Raw genomic sequence first — 20771 nt, forward strand, 5'->3', positions numbered from 1 at the left:
AATCTTTGCGAATCAAATAAGATTGTGAAGCAATCTTTGGTGGTTGGTTAGCGTTAGCGAGCAGGGGGTACTATAAAAAAAAATTCCCTACTAATAAAAACAAATTTCATCAGTATTTGTAAAAGCACTTTTGATTTGGAATATAAAATGACTAAATATTGATATTTGTGCTGTGAAATTCATAATAAAGATAAATAAATAATACATAAACATCAAATAAATAAAAAAACAATTTATTTTCCATAAATATTTAAAGTAAAATATACAAAAAATCAAGGTAGCCTCCAGTGGCATACAACACTATCTTCTCCTCCTGTTATAACACAATGACCCTATTTCAAAGAAGAAAAAAAGTGAAACATTAAATATGCGAATGAAAAACAATAGAGTTATTACAATCCCAATTCAAAATAATAGAATACCTACTTTTCACTTTTTGGAAAAAAGTTTATTCTAACCAAATATAAGTGCAAATTAGGTATTTAAATGAACGTGCAACCTTTTTTAGACCTTAAAGTGTACATTTCATTTCAAATTCAGTTAATTAAAAATAATCTTAGACAGAGTAATCCAAAAGTTTATAGTAATGAGAGTTTACATTGATTAAAAAAATTAGAATATTCAAATTAAAGGGGGGAAACATTTTTAAAAGAAATAATAACAATACTTGAATGTGTTCTAGATTCAGTTCTTAACTCCTTTCACATTTGATTTCTACCACCTATTTACATTCATAGCTTCTGACAGTTTCCATATTCTCTTCAATGTGGCAAAGAGTTTACTGAAATTCCTCTTTGTGTTTAAAATCTATGAATTGATTTTTAGATGTAACAAGGAGTAGAATTTGCTGCTGAAAGATAAAATGTGTCACTGCTGTGCCTCAGATGAAGTATCATGCAGTATTATTGATAAACGGCAGAAGTCACACAGTGTTTTATTTTAAGATACATATAATCATCCAATTGCAGCAACCCTCATGCACCAACACACCATAAAGGATGTCTTAAATTTGAGAGAACGTCTTATGCAAGATTTTTCATACGCTTTCTATTTTAAATGCCAAACCCGAACACTTTTTTTGTTCGCAGATATTTCAAAAAAAGATTCATCACTGAATATAAAACTTTTCCAACCTTGTTACCCCTGTATGAGCTTCTCTTCACTCCAGGAGAGTCGTGCACGTTAATGCTTCATGTTTATCTTTGGTCTTACTTCGTAGATCCACAATTGCAACTGCAGTTTATGCAACCATCCAAGTGTAGTTGATGTGGATAAGATAACTATGCATTTTGCCCAATACTTATGGACGTAAGAAGGATTTTTCAACGATTATTTGGGCAATTTACTTTAATTAGGGTTCATCTCTGCCAGGTGTTACAATTTTTTTACCTTTTTTACTTCGATTACTTTTTAGTTGGTCCATCCTTCTATATTCCTTAAAATCTTACATACCATAGATTATAAAACGCTCTTTTGAATTGAGTTGGATTGTTTTTTTTTCTATCTTTAAGCAATTATACAATATGTAACTTCGTTTTTTCCCTATTCATCACCTTGACGACCCATTTTGTGCAATAAAAGGCTTTTAAAAGGACATACAATTATCCGTGAGCCAAGCTTCATTCTTATGACAAAATGTCAGTTAAAAGGTATGCAAACATTTTTGCTACTTTTTTTTTTAAGTTCACATTAAATGAATAGATTATTCTAATTTTTTGACCCATGTAAAAAATCAATACAACTTTCCAATGTGATAATGATTCATAAATTGTTGAAATACTATCTGCAAAGTTGTTGAAATTTATTTACCCATTCGTGAATAACATGTTTTATTATTTTTAATTTGCATGCATTCATTTTTCAGGGGGGTTTCATTCAGGGACAAGTTTTGTTCAAACAATTCAGATGTTCTATTATTTTGAATTTAAGTTGTATAATGCACAGAAATAAGAAGATAAATAGAAAGTGATTTTAAAACTAAAAAAGCAATTTTGAAACTTCATATTATTTTTAAATTAACAGTCAGGGAGAAAAAAAAAGTTCATTCCTACATAAAGAAAAGAAAAAAGCACAGATCACAAAAATAACTGCAACTTATAAATAAGAAACCAGTGTTACAAATAAAGAGGGAGAATAATGCAGAATGGATCTAATGTCAAAAAGATGGCCATTTAACACTGTTACAAATATTGGGTCATTTTATTTTATACATATGAAACAGCAAATGACAAATATATACTATGGTTGTATGAACACGATTGAAAATGCAACTAAATAAAGAAATTGGATTTTAATCTGGGGCCTACCAAATCAACAGCCACATACAGTGGCAGACAAAAAAAAAAAAAACTACACCACTTGCAAAAATTAATAATTATGAATTTCTCAAGAAATGAGGCAAAATCCCGGTGTCCCGGCCGGTTTACTTCAGGTCCCGGAAAAAGATAAATTTGATTAGATGACCAAAAAAGTATAAAAATAATTAACTGTGAAGGATTATTTTGGATAATTACTTTGTCCCTTGAAACATAGACTTGTAAAACTAACATTGAATGAGCTAGTGAGGATTTTTACAACACCATTAAAACCAAAAAAAACTTTCAAAAAAATCCTAGCGGATGAAAAATACATGTAAATATTGTTCAAAGTTTTTATTCCTCATTTAAAGTATTTCTTCCTACTAAAGTATGTTACTAATAAATATTAACACGTAAGAAATAGAATGCTTATATTTATCTGCTTGTCATTAATTGATACCCCTGGTTTAGGCTCATAATTAGTATTTATTCATTGCATTGAGAATGAACTACCCTCTAAAACATGCTAAAAACCAGCCCCCAGCAATGTGCTCCCTTTAGGGGTGTTTGTGATCCGAAATTTCCAAATATTTTCAGCTGACAACACATTCTAAAGCTGAAAAATTGTTTAAAAATTTTTTAATGTTTCTTTTCAATAATTTTTGTTTGCAAATTGCAAAAATTATTTTTGAGGGGAAGGGGTTGAGTTCCTCACACTTTCTGAATATTTTACCCTGTTGTCAGAAAATTTTACTTGAGTCCACTATCACCCCTGCTTCCCTTTTGAACGACATAGGGGGGGAGGGGGGATTCCGGTGTCGCGGTTGAACATTTCAGAAATCTGGCAAGCCTACTTATTAGATATAACAAATTTCTAGACTTTTGTGCAAGTATCACTTATATTCACAAAGCTGATGCATTTCTTTCAAAAATTATCAATTTCGTTCGCATATTTTTGACTCGATAACATGCAAAGCTTCGTCCTGGCCAGAGTTGAAAAAAAAATCATGATTTTTTGGATTTAAATCAGATTTATTTGATTTTTTCTGTAAAATTTATATATTTTTTGGAAAAGGCATGGAAGAATTTATAATAAGAAATAAACTTTTTAATGTATGGAATATTCTACACAAATCAATAGAATATACACAAAATATTATATTTAAATTTAAATATTTATTTTTAAATTTCAACCTAAACGCATTCTATATTTTTTCCGTTTTTTGTTATTAGAAAATTCAAACTAAATACAGTCGGACCTCCATATATCAAAGTAGCAAATTGCCGGAAAAAAATTCGATATATAGAAATTTTGATATATGGAAACAATCTTATTTTATCATAAAAGTATCCTAAAACATTAAAATAAAAGCTAATTTTCGTGAATGAAACCCAATTTATAATTTATACGAGTATTTGCTGAAATGAAAGTTAATGATTAAAAAATTTAAAGAAATTATATTTTTACGCCAACCATTAGGGTGGGCCGAAAAAACTTTTTGAAATCTCTTTTTGGATAGTGCGGAAAAGTTGCTATATGGGCCCGTTATCACCCATAAAAAATTTCGCTAAATTTGTTTAATATTTAGCCGGCGCTATTTGACCTTGAAAAACTGAAAAAAGGGCAAAAATGCACTTTTTTCAAAAAAAAAAAAGGGGGGGGGGGCTCAAAAATAAAAGTTTTAAGCTAGTTTCAGCAAACATTAGAAGTATCTGTCAGTGAATTAGTTGAAATCCTCAAAGACTTTTATACATTTGGTAGAATATTTAGCTACGCTCCTTTAAGACTGACACATGGGAAAAATGAAAAAAAAAAATTAAAAGTAGTTTCAACGTAAGTAAATACTGAAATGTTACGCAATACGTTGCTTAGAAAAAAGTGAAAATTCAATCAATTTCATGCGACATTTGTACGCCAATTTAAAAAAATGCACACACTCAAATAAAAAATAGTTACATAAGATGCTAATTTTTTAATGTTTGGTTCCAATTGTTTCTCCTGGATAATAAATGGTCCTCAACTGCTTCTATTATTCCTAAGATTATTTTATAACTATTTTATATATGTTAGAGCTCTTGAGTATTAAAAAAATGTGAATCCTCTGAAGTCTTTTAAACGGGAGCCAGACATTTCGAATGTCTTTGCATTATTATCTTTGTTTTGGTATACAACACGACTGTTATGTAGAAACGCGCGAAAAAGAAAGTAACGTGAGCAAGAACAAGTAGTCTTCTATTTAAACCTGGAAAAGATGTCTCCTCCCGATGCTTTATTTCTTCCAACATATGAGGACATTATCAGATTTTATCAAATAACTGGGATGCAAATAAAAGGAGAAGGAAGTAAGCAACCATCTTCTGCAAGTGTGGCCACTGTAGTTGCAAAAAAAGTTATTGATATTTGGGAGCGTGCTTCCCTTCCCCTTGTTTCGATAAGAAGAGTGAAAAGATTACCATGATTTTATCTTATTATTCTAAATATAATAGCGCAACAAAAAATACTAAGAATATAAAGACGCAACTTTTATAACCAAAACTAGGCAAATTTAAAGCAGAGGCTACGACTTTGTTTGACATTTGTGCCTGCAAATGCGCAGATTTATTTTCGTGTAATTGCAGAAAAAAAGCAAAAGTCCCTGATAGAGAAAAACAATTTCTAATTGATCAAAGGACAGTAAGAAAAATGGCTATTGGAAAAGTGGATAAGGTAACAAATCATGCATATTTCGCTCATCCTGAACAGCTACTGTTGACGATATTGTTTGACTTAAGAAAATACATTTGGGAATTAGCTGTTAGAAGCATTCTGAACTCTAGAAATAAGAAGACGAAGAGCTCGGATTTTGTACGATTTTTTAAGCGTCCTATACTCAATTTTGAAGCCATTGATTATGTTGATTTAGTTGATTGGGCAAACTGTTTCAACAGAGCCACCTCTTACAATGCATCTAAAAGACCAACAATTGTAAGAAATGTGCGAAGAACAGCCTACACTTTCGAGAAATTTCCCTGTCACACACGGAAACTGTGAAACGTTGTGTGAAACTAATAACCGAAGCTGCAATAAAAGTTCGTGATGAAACTGCACAAGATGGATACATTCGTGCCAAACTTCAAGCTAGGAAAGAACTTCCATCATTTGATAACAAGGGACAATATTATTCCAAAAAATAATATTCATTGTGCATGAGGTATTATAAATCAAATTTGAAGATTTCTTTTTCAAAATTTTATTATCTTTATATGTAATTCTAGAAAATGTATGGTACTATTGCGTGATAATAATTACTATGATTAATAGTGGTATTTAATTAATTAGTCTATGATTTAATTTTGAAAAATAATTTTCACAATGGTTTTTAAAAAAATTCAATATTTTTTCATTTTTCTGCAATTTTTGATGTCGGAAAGGAGCGGTTAAATGTTCATTAAAATCAATGAAACATTTTATGGGCTCGAACTGGCTCATTATATAACATTTTCGGTGCATTCCAGCAAAATATTTGGAATTTAGTTTTAAAAAAAATTTCGACAAAAATTCATTTTTCTCTTTCCTTTGGGTTTTTTAGTGTCAAATAGCGCAGGCTACACATTTTTTAATGTCCAAGAAATTTTTTGTGAGTGCTAACTAGTTCACTATGCAATTTTTGCGCACTATCCAAAAATTGATTTCGAAAAAAAAAAAAAATAATTTTGGCTTATTTCTGCCCACTCTACCAACCATATATCTTCATATTCTTCGGCAATTCAACTTGATTGCAACTTTAGGGATTTTGGTTTTAACAATGAGATTGAGAGAAAAGTAAAAAATCAATCTACTTAACTTGAATGATATTTACTGAAGCTAAGAACACTAGAAATGATAATCAACAAACAAAAGGGATGATTTGAAACTGATTTTACAGTGTTAGTGGTTACAGCTAAGATTTGAAATAAACTTGAGGGAATTTAAGAACTTATAGAACAGAACAACAACTTAACTACACACCCTTCAACCCCAGATGTTTTATTTGTTCCGTAGCAACCTTAGTGAACGTAATTTTCTCCTCTAACCTTCATTTTTCATGAGACAAACAGTCTAAAGTGGAAAAAAAATCTACGAATGTCTTGAAAAAACTTCGATATATAGAGATTTTTTCGATATATAGAAACAATTTTTCTACATAATGAACATAGAAATTTGCTAGGATTTCGATATATAGAAAATTTCGATATGTGAAAGTTCGATATATGGAGGTTTGACTGTAAAAGGAAATTTTACAGAACAAATTAAACATTTAATATGAACTTTTTATTAAAAGAGAAAAAATCACAATTCATCAGGGTTCGAAAATATCACGATATTTTAGAAAATATCCAAAATTTGATGCATATAGGATATTTTGATATATATCTGATATTTTCAATCAGCACAAACTAAAGTCTTCAAAATAGTAAATGCATCCTCTAATCACTCTTAATTTTCTTTATTATAATTACAATATGTAGGCGTAAAATTGTTTCTTTCATTTTTGTATCTAATATTTCATTTTACATTTCTGTCAATTTTAATGGAGTAATTTTGCATTAGCTGTTTTACTCCTTTTTCTTCTGTTAGCTGTTTTTACAGTTACATGATTCAGAAATAAATAATATGCATTACTCAGTGTATTCAGTAAGACATTTTCTTTTTTCTGACTAATGTTTAATATTTAACTCGGCACTTTTAATATAAATTAAAATTGCAACATTACTAATAATTTTATGAATATAAAATACAAATAAAAATTGAATATTATATTACTTTGTTTTATTAATGGTTTATTATACAGCATAAAAATATAGTACATAACTTGTTGGTTATTTTTAATAACAAAAAAAAACAATATTACTATGATTAATATACTTTCTATATTGAAAATACCATAGTTGAAAAAATAAATATCATAACTATCAAAATATGATGATATTTTCAAAATAAATATTGGATAGGTATATATATCATGATGTATATCAACTGATATATATCAACGAACCCTGCAATTCATACAACATTTTTTAAGAAAATGAATTCTAAGGAATTATTCGTTGGTATAAAAATGTTAATTTTGATGCTTTGTCCACTCCTAAATTGCTACAAAGGCTAGAATGAACAAAACCAAAAGATGAAAACTGTCTTTCTATTGCAGCAGATGAAGCTACGGCTGTTGTTATTTGATGTATAAGCTGGATTTCTGGTTCTGTGAGGCTCTCTCTAAATCCTATTGCATAAAATGAACCCCACCAGTCATAATCGGTCATTTAATCTGTTACATTTTTATCAATCAATGCTGAATTTTAAAATAGGCCACTTCCTGTTTGGAAATTGGCTACAATGCTGACAAGACTTGGACATTTTTCTTTAGTAAATTCAAAACCTTGATAATTTTCATCCACATTAATTGAAATTTCATTTTCATTCAAGACAGAGGGGCTTAATAAAACTCCTGCACAATGGAATGCATAAATTGCTTGTTTGTATCTTTCGTGCTATTTACCTATTTGATTCTCCCTTCCTTCCTCAGTGGCAGGACAGACCTGGGTGGGCCCTGGTCATCTCAACAATATTTTTCTAGGCCTCTCTTTTTTTCACCATGGCTAACCAATTCTCCACTTTCATGGTAGAAAAATCCTCATCAAGGAAATCAACCCATCTGAGATTAGGACAACCCCTTGTTCTAACTCTTGTAGGTTTAGTCAAAAAACTTTTGTTTGTTGATTGTTCTTTATTAAATCTTATAAGGTGGCCAGCCCGTTTGAATCTTTGAATTTCTATGAATTTGACCACATCAGGTTCTTTAAAAGCAAGATACAGCTCTAAATTAGAGCACCTGTGTCAAATACCATCAAACTCCTTTCCTCCAAAGATGACCCTTAAAATGTGGCATTCAAAGACACCAAGGGCATTTTTTTTTTTTTTTTTTTTGTGTCAGTGTCCAGGTTTCTGAGGAGTATGCGAGTACAGGTCTGATAAGAGATTTATAGATTAAAATTTTAGTTTTCCTTTTGAGTAAATTTGATTTTAAGTAATTTTTTCATCCATAGAAGCATTTAACGGCAGCACCAATTCTCCTTTGAATTTCAGAAGTAATATTGTTGTTAATGTTGATTTCAGAGCCCAGATAGATAAAACTATGAACTTTTTCAAATTTAGAGGTACCATTTTGCAGGAGCAGCGTCTGTTAACCTAGAGCACTTCATGTATTTAGTCTTATTCTGGTTGATAGTAAGGTGCATTTTACTTGCCTCTCTTTCCAGGGCTAGGAATGCTTGTTTCAGGTTGGGAAGAGTTCTTGCAATAATATCTATGTCCTTCGCAAATGCAAAAATTTGCACAGATTTAAAGAATATGGTTCCTCTGGTGTTGATTTTTGAGTCCTCTATGACCTTCTCTAAACCAACATTAAAGTAGGCATGCAAGTGCGTCACCTTGCCTAACTCCATTTCTAAATTCCATCTGTTCATATAGGTTTGTTGCTATTTGATTCCTATCCAACACTTTTTCTAAATTTTTACTCAAAATTTTCCATAGACATATGCATTCGGCAAGGGAACAGTCCTCTTTTTGAATTTTACCAATAGCATGAGCAATGGGTTTTAAAACTTCTATCATATGTTCCGCATTTCTTCCAATATTTAAGTTCATTACTAATCTTCTGATATCAGAGCTTAGTGTCCAAACTAAAAAATGATTTAAATCAATGATTTTTTCAAAAAAAAAAAAAAAATCAACTGATTTTAATTTAATGATTTAATTTACACCAATAATTTTTTTTTAAAATCAACCGATTTAAGTCAATTGATTTAAATGCTGCCAACTTTGGTCCTGGCTCACTAAACTTTCAGAAAATTTGACAGCATACAAATGAATCATAACACTAAAATTTAAAAATTTTGAAAATTTGATGAAATATGAACATGTAAAGCAATTAATTTCTTACTGTGCATGCGGGAAAGATAGCAATCATAAAAACTAACAAAGTTAGCAGCAACCTAATGAGCCACATTTGCATTATTCTCAGACAGGTGAAAATTGTAAGAGATCATTCACAGATAATCTGTTTTTATCGCAATTCACACTGAGTGATTGTAGGCAAGTGACACAAGTTTGCCAACAATCCCATATGATTCATTCCCTATCTGAGAATAAATTGAAATGTGGCTCATTAGGTCACCAAATGTTATTAAATTTTCATGATATTTAACTGGAATTTTTTTTAATAAGAGATGCTAAATCTATTTAAATATAAAATTTTGAAAGTTATAAATTATTATTTTTCATGCACGGTGAGAAATTAATTGCTTTAAAGTAAGTTTTTGAGAGTGGAGAAGTTTTCTTTTTTTCTTTTGTCTGTCACTCTATACATTTATTGAAAAACAACCAGATGCAAATGTCACATATCTATTTATTTACTATTTTGACTGATGCTGATCTGTGAAATATTTCTCCTGTTTTCATCACTTCATAAAAGGATGGGCAACAAAACATGATTCATCTGGCTATTAGGGAGCTTCACAATGGTCCCATAGTACCTATGGGATAACACACACACAAAAAAAAATGCCACAAGTATGAAAATCGGAAAAAATAGACAGTAATAATCTCTATTAAAATAGTAAAGATAATGAATGTACAATTAAGACTTAGAAATCGCCATGCAAGTTAAAAAGAAAGTCAAATATAGATGATATTTAGTTGTAGACAAAAGGATCTCCAGAAAAGAGATAAAAGGAATGTTTAGAAATAGTTTTGGCAACAAAAGGCAGCGCGAGAAGGATTTTAACAGGTCAATGGGATAGAAATTGGAAAGTCCAAACATGTTGTCAGTAGCTTAAACAAGTCACACAAAATATTACTATTAGCCATATTGCAAAAATGCAAATGAACTAAAACAGTTAAAGAAATATAATGAATAAAGCCTAAAGTAAAAATGGTTCATAATAAATAAATTACACTGCATTCAGAAAAAGGAAATCTGCGCTTGATTGAGAGTTAAAAATTTGAAGATTATTCTGATTGTAATTTATAGATTTTTTTTAATCACGATTTTATTATTAGTGCATCAATGCAATGTACCAAATCTTTCACTCTTCAAAAGGGTTTTCATATTTTAGAAGCTTGTTCTGACCCGTTCATTTTAAGGATTCGTTCTTTTAGAACGGCTCGTCCCTGAATGACACATCCCTAGTCTACACACCCCTCATTGCTGTAATGAGCATGTAATGCAAAAATTCATTGAAAATGTTGAACAAAAATGTGAATAATGTGTTACAATGCATTTAAAGACAAATTTGAAATAGCTTTAACTTTCCTTCACTTACTTTATGGCTGTATGCAATTGTTCGGACAACATCAGTATGGCCATTAGCTAAAGTCAAAAATGGCTTCACTCCACTCCCTACATTCTGCCATATGTTAACAGTACCTCTAAATAAGTAAAGAAATAACTATGAAGAATTTTCCTAGACATACAAAAAGGAAGACGAATTTGATAAAAGTAAGTAATTATTTTTATCAATAAAGTAATTGTAATCAAAACATTTCAGAAATACCTTCAGATATTTTGCTTAGTTACACTTCTACTTGATGTTTCTATTATATTTCCCTTAACTAATATAAGTGAGCTGTTTATTCTCTAACACTTGCCAACTATTACGAATCATTGTTATTCTTTTGAGATTGTGGGAACTGTTACATGATTTCAGATTGCTTTACTTGCTTCTTCAGTTCAACATTTCTGCTCACAGATATAAATTTTTTTACGGCATTGTTATTGCCATCAAAGTTAACAAGCAAATATCAAGCAAAACTTTTATGATAGAGCTTAATCAAAACATTTTTGATGACTTCCTTTCAACAGCATTTTTAGGAAAGTGAATATATATATGTATTTTAAAAAAAAGATAAAATGAGAAATATTTGCATTCATTGTTTTTTAATAATCAAATGCAATTACATAAATCAACTGATATAGGGTAAAAGCTCCAGTAGTCGGGCATTTAAGAGATCAGTTGTTGAGTTTTGTTAACCTATAAAATTCAGCTATCAATACAACAACAAAACAATGTAAACCTTTAAGCTGTACCTTTCTGATAACGATTCACTAACTTGTTTCTGAAATAAAAATATTTTTATTTTAAAAAACCAAGCTATTGTTAATACGAGAAAATGCTCCAGTAGTCGGCCATAGAAACCCAGTGCTCGGCCATGCATGAGCCAGTAGTCGGTCGTTTCATTTTCGTTACTCTTATGAGATGTAAGTGGATAAATTTGAACAAAATTGAATGCAAAACTTACAGCACAGCAGTTTACTTAAAAAATTATTTATTCCAGTAATTACGAAAGAATTTTGCATTTTGGATATCTCCATAACGTTTATCTTTATATTATCTTCTAAACTGCAATCAGTTTGAATATGCATTTTATTCAATATTTTTTTAAAAATTATTTATCTTCTACATCAGCGGTTCTCAACCTACAAGGGGGGGGGGGGGTGCAAAAGAATATCAAGGCGATGGGGAGGGGGATTAGGGTATATTAGATAAAATAAAATCAACATTCTCATTAATGTTAAGAACGCCAACCTCACATAGATACTAAATTATCTCAAAAAATTGTATTTACTTCTTTTCATCTTGGATTTCATATGTTCTAGTAGTAAGCTGTTCAAAATAAAGCTTTGAATAGTTGAGTTAAATTTTGTGTGTGAAACTATCTAGATTTTTCCTTATTTACTTGTTTTCAGCCATCATTATCAGCTCCAGTTTCCAATAAGATTGCTTGTATTAAGCACACACGGAGGGAGAGGAGGGGGGGAGTGAACTCATGTCATTCTTCAAAGGGACTGCAGCACCTGAAAGTTTGAGAACCCCTGTTCCATGTCATTGACTGAAATGATATCATTTGCTGAGAAAGAATAAATTTGATGAATGGAAAAGACCCGGGTTAAGCCGGATTTTTTTTTTCTTAAAGGGGGGAGGCATTTTAAAAACTTATAAAACACGAGAAAATTGGACTCTCCCTCCTCCCACCCTGGCACAAAAAGGTTTCAGTGTCAACTGTTATGTTACCATGTTATGACTGAATGAAAAAGTTGATAGAATTCATGACCCCAATAAAGAGTGAATTATTTATCGATATGATTGACATTTGATTAGTCTATGTTCATTAGAACGAAACTTCAACATACATTCGCCGACCATACTTTGAGAAACTCTGCTCTAGAATAACTGATAGTGAAGCCGAAACAGTTTTAATGTAAGCCTAATGATGTAAAAGATGTCGAATGGAGCGCTTTTTCTCGTGTTATATGAAAAAGAAAAATGGTAAAGTCAATAAGAAACAGTATGTCAATGGTGAAAATACCCAATCATGATTCATTAGCTAGTGATTTTCTTTACTAATAATAAAGCTGAATGTCCCTCTGTCTGTCCGAATCTCTGTGACACGCATAGCATCTAGACCGTTTGGCCGATTTTCATGAAATTTGGCACAAAGTGTGTTTGTACCATGGGGGTGTGCACCTTGAAGCGAGTTTTCGAAAATTCAATGTGTTTCTTTTTCCAATCCAATTTTAAGAACAAAAATATCATAAGATGGACGAGTAAATTACGAAATTATCATAACGTGGAACCATAACATGGGAACAAGCCAATTGGCAAGAAAATTCACCATACATTATTTGTAAATATACAGGCGAGCCAAAAGACCTTTTAATTTTCAATTACGGGCAAAGTCGTGCGGGTATCACTAGTGTATAATGTAGGAAGTTGAAAAGCTGATACAGACGACTCTCGCTAACTCGAAATTGAAGGGAAGACATAAAATAGTCAAGTTATCAAAAATCTTACAAAAAATCATTCCATTTAAAATAAGTATACTTGTATGCCTCATTAACAAAAGCGAACACAAGAACATACCATACTTTATTTAAAATATCTGTCAAGAAGACTTTGACGGGTACACTTTTTTCTCTCCACCTCAATTATATTCTCCAGATGAGAAATAACATTTAATGTCTTTGAGTCCATATCCAAAGGTCTTGATTCAATAAACGCACACATCACATGCATGGCACTTTTTGTTTCATCAAAGGTGATCTTTTTTGGATGGGTAAGTTCTTCAATCTCATCATCTTCCTCTTCTAAGAGTGGTGGAAATTCGTCAACTATGTCTTAGTCCGATAAATTTCCACACACTTGAACATCATCATCTACACTGACAAAGTCTTAAAATGTTTTTACAGGATCTAGCTGCAGAGCTTCGATACTAAACTCCATTCTTTATCAACTGTTTCCTTGATTTCCTTTTCTTCTTCTTCCTCTTCTAGGTGGATTTCTTCAGCAGATGCTTTATGGAAACCTGCCTTTCTAAAGCAGTTTGCTATTGTTTTTTGTTCAATGCAATTCCAGGCTTTATCAACCATTCTCATTGCCTGCAACACATTTACAGAAGGGTTGCTTCCTTCGTCAATCTCAGCAATGCATTTTTTTAGGACTTGATGACAATATTTTAGTTTGAAATTTTGGATGATTCCCTGATCTAACGGCTGTAGTTTTGAAGTGGTATTGGGCGGGAAGAATTCCAGTTTTACAGATTTTAATTTTGTTGTAGTTGAGCTTGGATGGGCTGTACAGTTGTCAACAAATAAGACAATCCTGCGGTTTTGATTAGACATTTTACGGTCTAAATTTTTCAGCCATTTTTCAAACAATTCGGCTGTCATACATGATTTCGTGTTAGCTTCATAATCCACAGGAAATGATTTATTTCCAGCGAAACATGCTGGCTTTTTTGATTTTCCTATTATTACTGACTTTATTTTTTCTGATCCATCCATGTTGGTGCACAGTAACAAAGTTACTCCTTCCTTGCTTCTATTTCTGCCATGGCACGCTTCCCCTTTCACAGCTATTGTTTTGTCAGGAAGACATTTAAAAAATAGACCTGTTTCATCGGCATTGAATACATCTTTGTCGTCATACTCTTTAGAATTAAAGACGGCGATCTCTTCCATTCTTCGCAGACTTCTTGACTTACACTGCCACTTTCTCCACAAATTTTGTAAAAGTGATATTGTTTCTTTTCTTGAAATTTTCAAACCAACCACTGCTTGCTTTGAAACTTGTAAATCTGAGTTGCTTCCCAAAATTCTCCGCTTTTTCTCTCAATATGTTTCCACCAAGTGGATAGTTCTAGGTCCGGCCATGGGTAATCCATTTTGTCAAGCACTTTTCTACTTCCGGATATTCTGCAATCTTCATTTTTTTCCGATCCCCTTGATTATCATCAAAGTTTTTAAGAATAGTCTCTTTATTTTTGAGAATGGTTGAGAGTGTGCTGTTTGAAATGCTAAATTCCATCGCAATATCTATCTTTTTCTTTCCCCCTTTTTCAACCGCATCAATCACCTTTTTTTCTCTGCAATAGAAAGGGTAGTGCATTTTCGTTTTGTAGCCATAATTCAATGAAAAAAACCCGAGCTTCTTTATAGCACTAATAAATAAACTAGGAAGACGATGATTAGAATGAGAAAGGGTTTGTGTTTGGGGAACTTGTCATTCAGGTTGAGAGAATGCTTATTCTAGAAACTCGACCATTGTCCAAAGAAAACAGCAGCTGAAACGTGCCTCCCCTCCCACATACCTGTGGTGAACACCAACTGTGAAAATCACCAACAAAAGAGAAAGCCCAAGGACACGGTTTTCTACTCTAGAGCACGTAAATGGGGGAGAAAAGGCATAGGCTGTTTGAAAACTCGAGTTTTGAGGAATTGAAAATTTTTTAAGTGAATGGGAAAGAAATTCGATTTACCAAAAAGAATGTAAAAATAATTTGAGTTAAAGAGATAAAATTTTATTAAAAATGCAATAAAGGTGCAGGGAAATACTTTTTTTTTCGAGATATCAAAAATTTCAAGTTATCACGAGTTGACTGTGTAAAAGTGCAATAACATCAGGTTTGTTAAATTGAGGAAAAGATGAATCACAGAAATTGACATTGGAGGTTGGGTATCTTCAATATTGACATGTAGAAATATAATCTTTGCCTTTCTTTTTAAATGCATAGTGTTAAACGGCATGAACAAGCATCTTTAAAACATATGCAATATACCTCAGCTTGATTCATACTCATGCTCAATACTGTTAGTTTTATATGCATGATTATGTTACACAATTATAATTGTCAAGTGCCTGAGATTTTGAAGAATTTTTGCAACAGAAAGTTATTTTATATTGTAATTATACACATTCATGTTTTGAAAATATGCAAAACTTACTCATTTGTGCCAGTAGCTAAATAATTTGTTTCTCCAATATTAAATGTGTCGATAAAATAGTCTGTTTTGCACTGCAAACAGAATAAATTTCAAGTGAAATAAAAACATACCTTGATAATTAAAAATTCAATAAAAATACACAAAATCTTAGATGAAGAAAAGCAAGTAAGGTAAGATTAAACAAATAAATCATGCAATTAGAGAATATATAAAATATCCTAACAAAAATGCTCTGCACAAACACATATGTTACACAATATTTATATTATGCATAATTGTTTGACAAAAAGAAAGAGAAGTTCTTAGAAAGGTCCAAAAGAGAAGCTTTTAATTCACATCATTGAAACTGAAATTTTAAAGGTATTATAACTATGGTCAAAACAACTAGTGAATGGTAAAGGAGAAAAATTGCTTATATTTCTACAAATTCAGTTAATGTTTGGGAGGAATATGAAAGCTCCTGAAACATAGTTAACTCCAGCATCCTGAATGTGGAATGGATTGTTACGTGAGAGATTTTCAATGTAAGTAAATAACAAAATACATAGGAAAAGGTATACGTAAATACATAGACTCATAAACACATTACCCTCTGCATTGCACACGCACAGTCGGGTAAAAAGAATGATTAAATTTAAAAACTTTACCTCAACAAGTTACCAGTGAGTTTTTAAAGAGCCATTAATTAATCTTTGGTATGTGTAAGTTATTTACTTATATTAGACCTTAAAATATAGGCATATATGTTATATACTGAACTACTTGATTAACAAATCTGATGATCAAGCAAAGACAGCATTAAAACCTTTCATTTTTGTTTGATATTTAATCAAAAATTAGTGATGAAATTACACAAAAAAAAATTATTTTGAGAAATGATGTCATAAGAAAAGGAATTTTAAAATGCATGTGAAAAAAAAAAAAAAAAAAAAGGAGAAGGAAAAAAAAAAAGGCTAAGAATATGGAAAAAAATGCCTGAATCTGAGAAACTTGAAATGTCTGCATATTCATTACCAGAGCATTAGAATTACCCGCTTTTTGCTATCTTAAGCGTCTCCAACCAAAATTAGAGATCAATTTTCTTTTCTAAAATCTTAAGAAACCCAAGATTAAAAACTGGTGAACAATATTAATTTTTACAGAACACATTTGCTTAAACCAATTTAGATGCAACTGGATTGACATTTTCGAGTGGACGTTTCAAGAAGATAAACTTACAAGCCCCCTTCTACTGAAAAAAAAAGATAAGAATTTGTTCAAAATAATGGTCAATACAAAATTTTTGAAGTCAAAGGAACAGAATCACATAATAAATTAAAACAATCGAGTTTTTCAAAAGCGGCTGCAATCGGATTTTGAAATGCGCAAAAAAATCGGGACTAAGTCGAAAAATCGTAAAGACAAGCTACAAAGGAAAAAACTTGATGATAATCTGCAAAAACTGCCAAATATAATGAAGGAACTGCAACATTAAATGCGAAATTGCACTTTTGGCTCAAGTTTGTCTGAGTTTGGCGCAGAAAAGTTTATTTGGCGGTCTTTTGGAGCAGTTTGGCGCAGCTGGCACATCCCTGCAACTGTATAATGTTTTGAAAAAAAAAAATAGTTAATTGTATAATAAGATTTTGAACTTCTTTTACAGATGCAAACACAAGAGTTACATAAATACAAACGTAAATACATTCAGCATAATATAGAATATTTGAAACAAAAAATATCCTATTAAAATACTGAGTCAAACATACCTTAGTTTGAGAAGAAAAATCATCTTTACAAACTGAGAAGGATGGGCTAGCCTGAAAGAAACAAAGATGTATGAAAAATAAATTATTAATAACAACAAAACAAAGAAAAACAAATTATGCTAGCCAACTAAGCATTATTCATTATTGTACAATATTTTGATCTGAAAATATTCATCAATTACACTGACTTGAGCAATTTTTGATCAAAAATCTGTTCAAAGTAGCATTTTAATTTTTAGTGCAAGTAAGTTTTTATTGCTTTTGTAACAATCTTTAAATTGTTAACAAACTTTCCAGTGGGGAAAATATTCATTTTTTGGAGTTTAAATCTTTGTGACTTCACAGAATAATTCAAATTTATTACAATCCCCATCACAAGTCAGAGATTATATAAAGAAACCGGTAAAAGTGACAAATATTGAATAATTTATCACATTTACCTACCTTTATTGGTGATTGTATATAATCATTGGTAATTATATAAATCACCAATTTATCACAATCACTGTAATATATATCTATATTTTTAATTAAAAACAAATAAAATTTTCATGGATGAAGAAAAACTTTTATTTCAGACATAAACATCAAGAACATTTTACAGCTTTTTGGAAAAAAAAGGTGTTAAAAAAAAGGAAACGTTAGAATTATATTTCAAAAGCAATCGGATTTTAATACTCAAGTGTAAAAGCTTTGTATTTGCTATCACAATTTTTGACAAGGATTCAGCAATACAATTTTTCCATTTGTTGTTGATTTCGCTTTGAATTATCAATAAAATTTTGCTTTTTCATTTATTGTTATCTTATTACATGGATTTTTGTAAACCATAACTTCCCACACAATCAACCAAATGTAAAACAACAATTTGTTAATCTATAATTTGGACTCCAGCACTATTTGTACAGTTCAGCTGTTATTCAAGTTAAAGTCCTAAATTAGCAGTTACACAATAGGTATTAAATAATATTAGATACTGACAGTTTTTTTTTTTTTAATTTAGTATTCAGATTAAAGGATTAAGATAAAACTGTGCCAGGTTTTTGAGTGTTGTTCAGGAAAATTTTTTAGAAGTTTTTGCCCCATATCTCTCAAATTTAATCCTTAATTGTTGTACTAAAGTGTTTGGTTTACACACTGTGTACGAGGTAGTTATTCCATGAAAATGTAAAACCTTCTTAAAACATTTATTTGGGCAATAGTATGATAACTATTGGTCAATTTTCGGTTAGCAATTCAAAATTTGACTTATTTTAAAATTTATACAGGTCTTATTGTTTTTTAATTTTGGATTATATACTGTACTTTTAATTTTGAAGGGTTTAAAACTTGATTTTTCTCTTCAACGAAAAAGAATGGCAGCTATCTTTTTAATAATCGGCACTGACGCATCTGCCATTCACATTTTTATTCTGAAAAAAAATAATAACAAATTGTAGGTTGCCACAATGAGTGACATGACATTCTATAGTCGTCCCTAAAAAATTTCTAGCTGCCACTGACAAATGGTTAATCACTGGTCTCAACCTTTAATGAGCAGTGCATAAATAATGTGTAAAAACAGTTAAATTATTAAATTTTTTCATTAAAATTATACTAATAACTTTTTCAATGTCCTAGTGGTATAAAAAGAATGCAAAATAGAAAATTAAATTCTTATAGCTTACCTCATTTTCTGACCACAGCTGATATTCTTCGGTAGTAGTTGTACAGGATAGATGATCTGTAATCCAGCACAACCTTGACTGCCAAGAACACATATAAAATAAAGAGTTTTAAGGGAAAAGGTAATGTATATTCATTAATGTTAGCATTTCTCAGATTAGTACACATGAACTTGATACCAAAACTAAAAGTTATAGACAGTAATAAATAATAACATTAATAGCTCATATATTCTTGTATAAATATCTAAAGAGCCATAGTCAAACTGGATTTTCCCAGTTGATAAAGTAATGTCATGTAACATAAGTTTCTAACAAATACAAATAAAACATTATAGATCTTTTCTGTTTAGCAGTTAAAATTTTAAAGGAACACAAATTATTGTCAATATTTCAATAAAAAAAACTTCAAACCACAGTCGACAAAACATTCCCCCCCCCCCCCCATTTTATCTCAATGTAAACAAATGCGTTTGCATAAAATTTTAGTGAAGTAGTCAATTGAAATTTTATAATTACAGTATAACCTTGATTTAGCGATCGTGAAGGGACTGGGAAAATTTACCGTTAAATCATGGACATCGTTAAATTGAGGAGCATAGACATTCAATGCTGTCAAATCCAAACCAGCGAGATGTATCCTTAAACTGAGAAAATCGTTAAATCGGGTATTGTTAAATCGAAGTTATACTGTATTAATTTTATCACAGGACGGAATAGGATTTTTATTAAGTAATATAATTCACATTAATATTGGATTACTTAGTAAACTTACTTACATAAAGCAAGTCTAAGTAGCAAAATCTTAAATGCAGCATGAACAATTACACATAGTTAATCATTAGGAATTGATCAAGTGTCCTTCCTTGGATGCCAAAGTAGCAATACCAATGTATTTTTAATAACTAAAGCTGTATAATATTATACTGTTCAACTTTAGCCTAAAATGTCATAATCAATCAAGCACAATAACCTACAATTGATGTTTCAGCATTTGATGTGTAAAGCAAAGCGTCATCCTCGCACTGTTCCTCAAGATTGAAGACATTAATCAATCCATCTAAAGATGCTGTTGCCATTGATGAAGTATGAAAAGGATGAAAACAAACCTAAGTAGAATAGTGGAATAACATTAGCAATACAAAACAAACATACATGTGATAATTTGATGGTTACAAGAGTTAACTTGAAAACAATAGGTTAAAAATAATAGATAGACTTAGCAGGGGTCATAGCGCACTTTGACGGTTAAAAAGTCAGTGGGAAAAGTAGGATATTTTTGCAAAAAAGTATGAAAAGTAGGACACTTTTACAAAACAGTAGGAAAATGTAAGACCAGTATTCAAACACAATTAAAAAGTAATTGAACAATATTTTTCACGAAAATCTTCCTTTCATATTTCTAACTCCCCAGTACATATCTTACACGAAAAATATATAAATGAACAAACAAAATAAGAAACATCATTATACAGTTGGCTCTCTGTTTAACAACATTCTATTTAACAACTTTCTATTTAACGACGGCTTTTTACGGTCCCAGATGGTCCACTATAGTGTTAAAAGCATTCTATTTAAGGAGGATTTCTACTTAAAGACAATTTTTTGTGGTTCCTTGAAAGTCTTTAAACAGAGAGCCAACTGTATTTAAATGGAGTACTATATGCATTTTTTTTTATTGGGCTGACTCAACTTCTTAAGCAAGTTATTAGAAATTACATCTCTTTGGAGTTTTTTTTTTTTTTTTTGGAAATTCAGATAAAATAT

At 30.8% G+C, this 20771-nt stretch overlaps 1 protein-coding gene across 1 annotated transcript in view; it reads right to left on the minus strand.

Annotated features, from left to right (window-relative positions):
- Positions 1–217: 217 nt before the first annotated feature.
- LOC129217148 (WD repeat-containing protein 89-like) overlaps positions 218–20771 on the minus strand; it is a 45481-nt gene continuing 24927 nt past the window's right edge. Inside the window, exons 8-13 of the mRNA XM_054851409.1 lie at positions 19982–20113; positions 19008–19085; positions 17341–17391; positions 15596–15666; positions 10638–10743; positions 218–332 (exon numbers count right to left, since the gene is read on the minus strand). Of these exons, the coding sequence (XP_054707384.1) occupies positions 273–332; positions 10638–10743; positions 15596–15666; positions 17341–17391; positions 19008–19085; positions 19982–20113 (498 nt within the window). The 3' untranslated portion in view covers positions 218–272. The remainder of the gene's footprint in view (positions 333–10637; positions 10744–15595; positions 15667–17340; positions 17392–19007; positions 19086–19981; positions 20114–20771) is intronic.

The sequence above is a fragment of the Uloborus diversus genome, chromosome 2 (assembly GCF_026930045.1).
Source record: "Uloborus diversus isolate 005 chromosome 2, Udiv.v.3.1, whole genome shotgun sequence".
NCBI lineage: Eukaryota > Metazoa > Arthropoda > Arachnida > Araneae > Uloboridae > Uloborus > Uloborus diversus.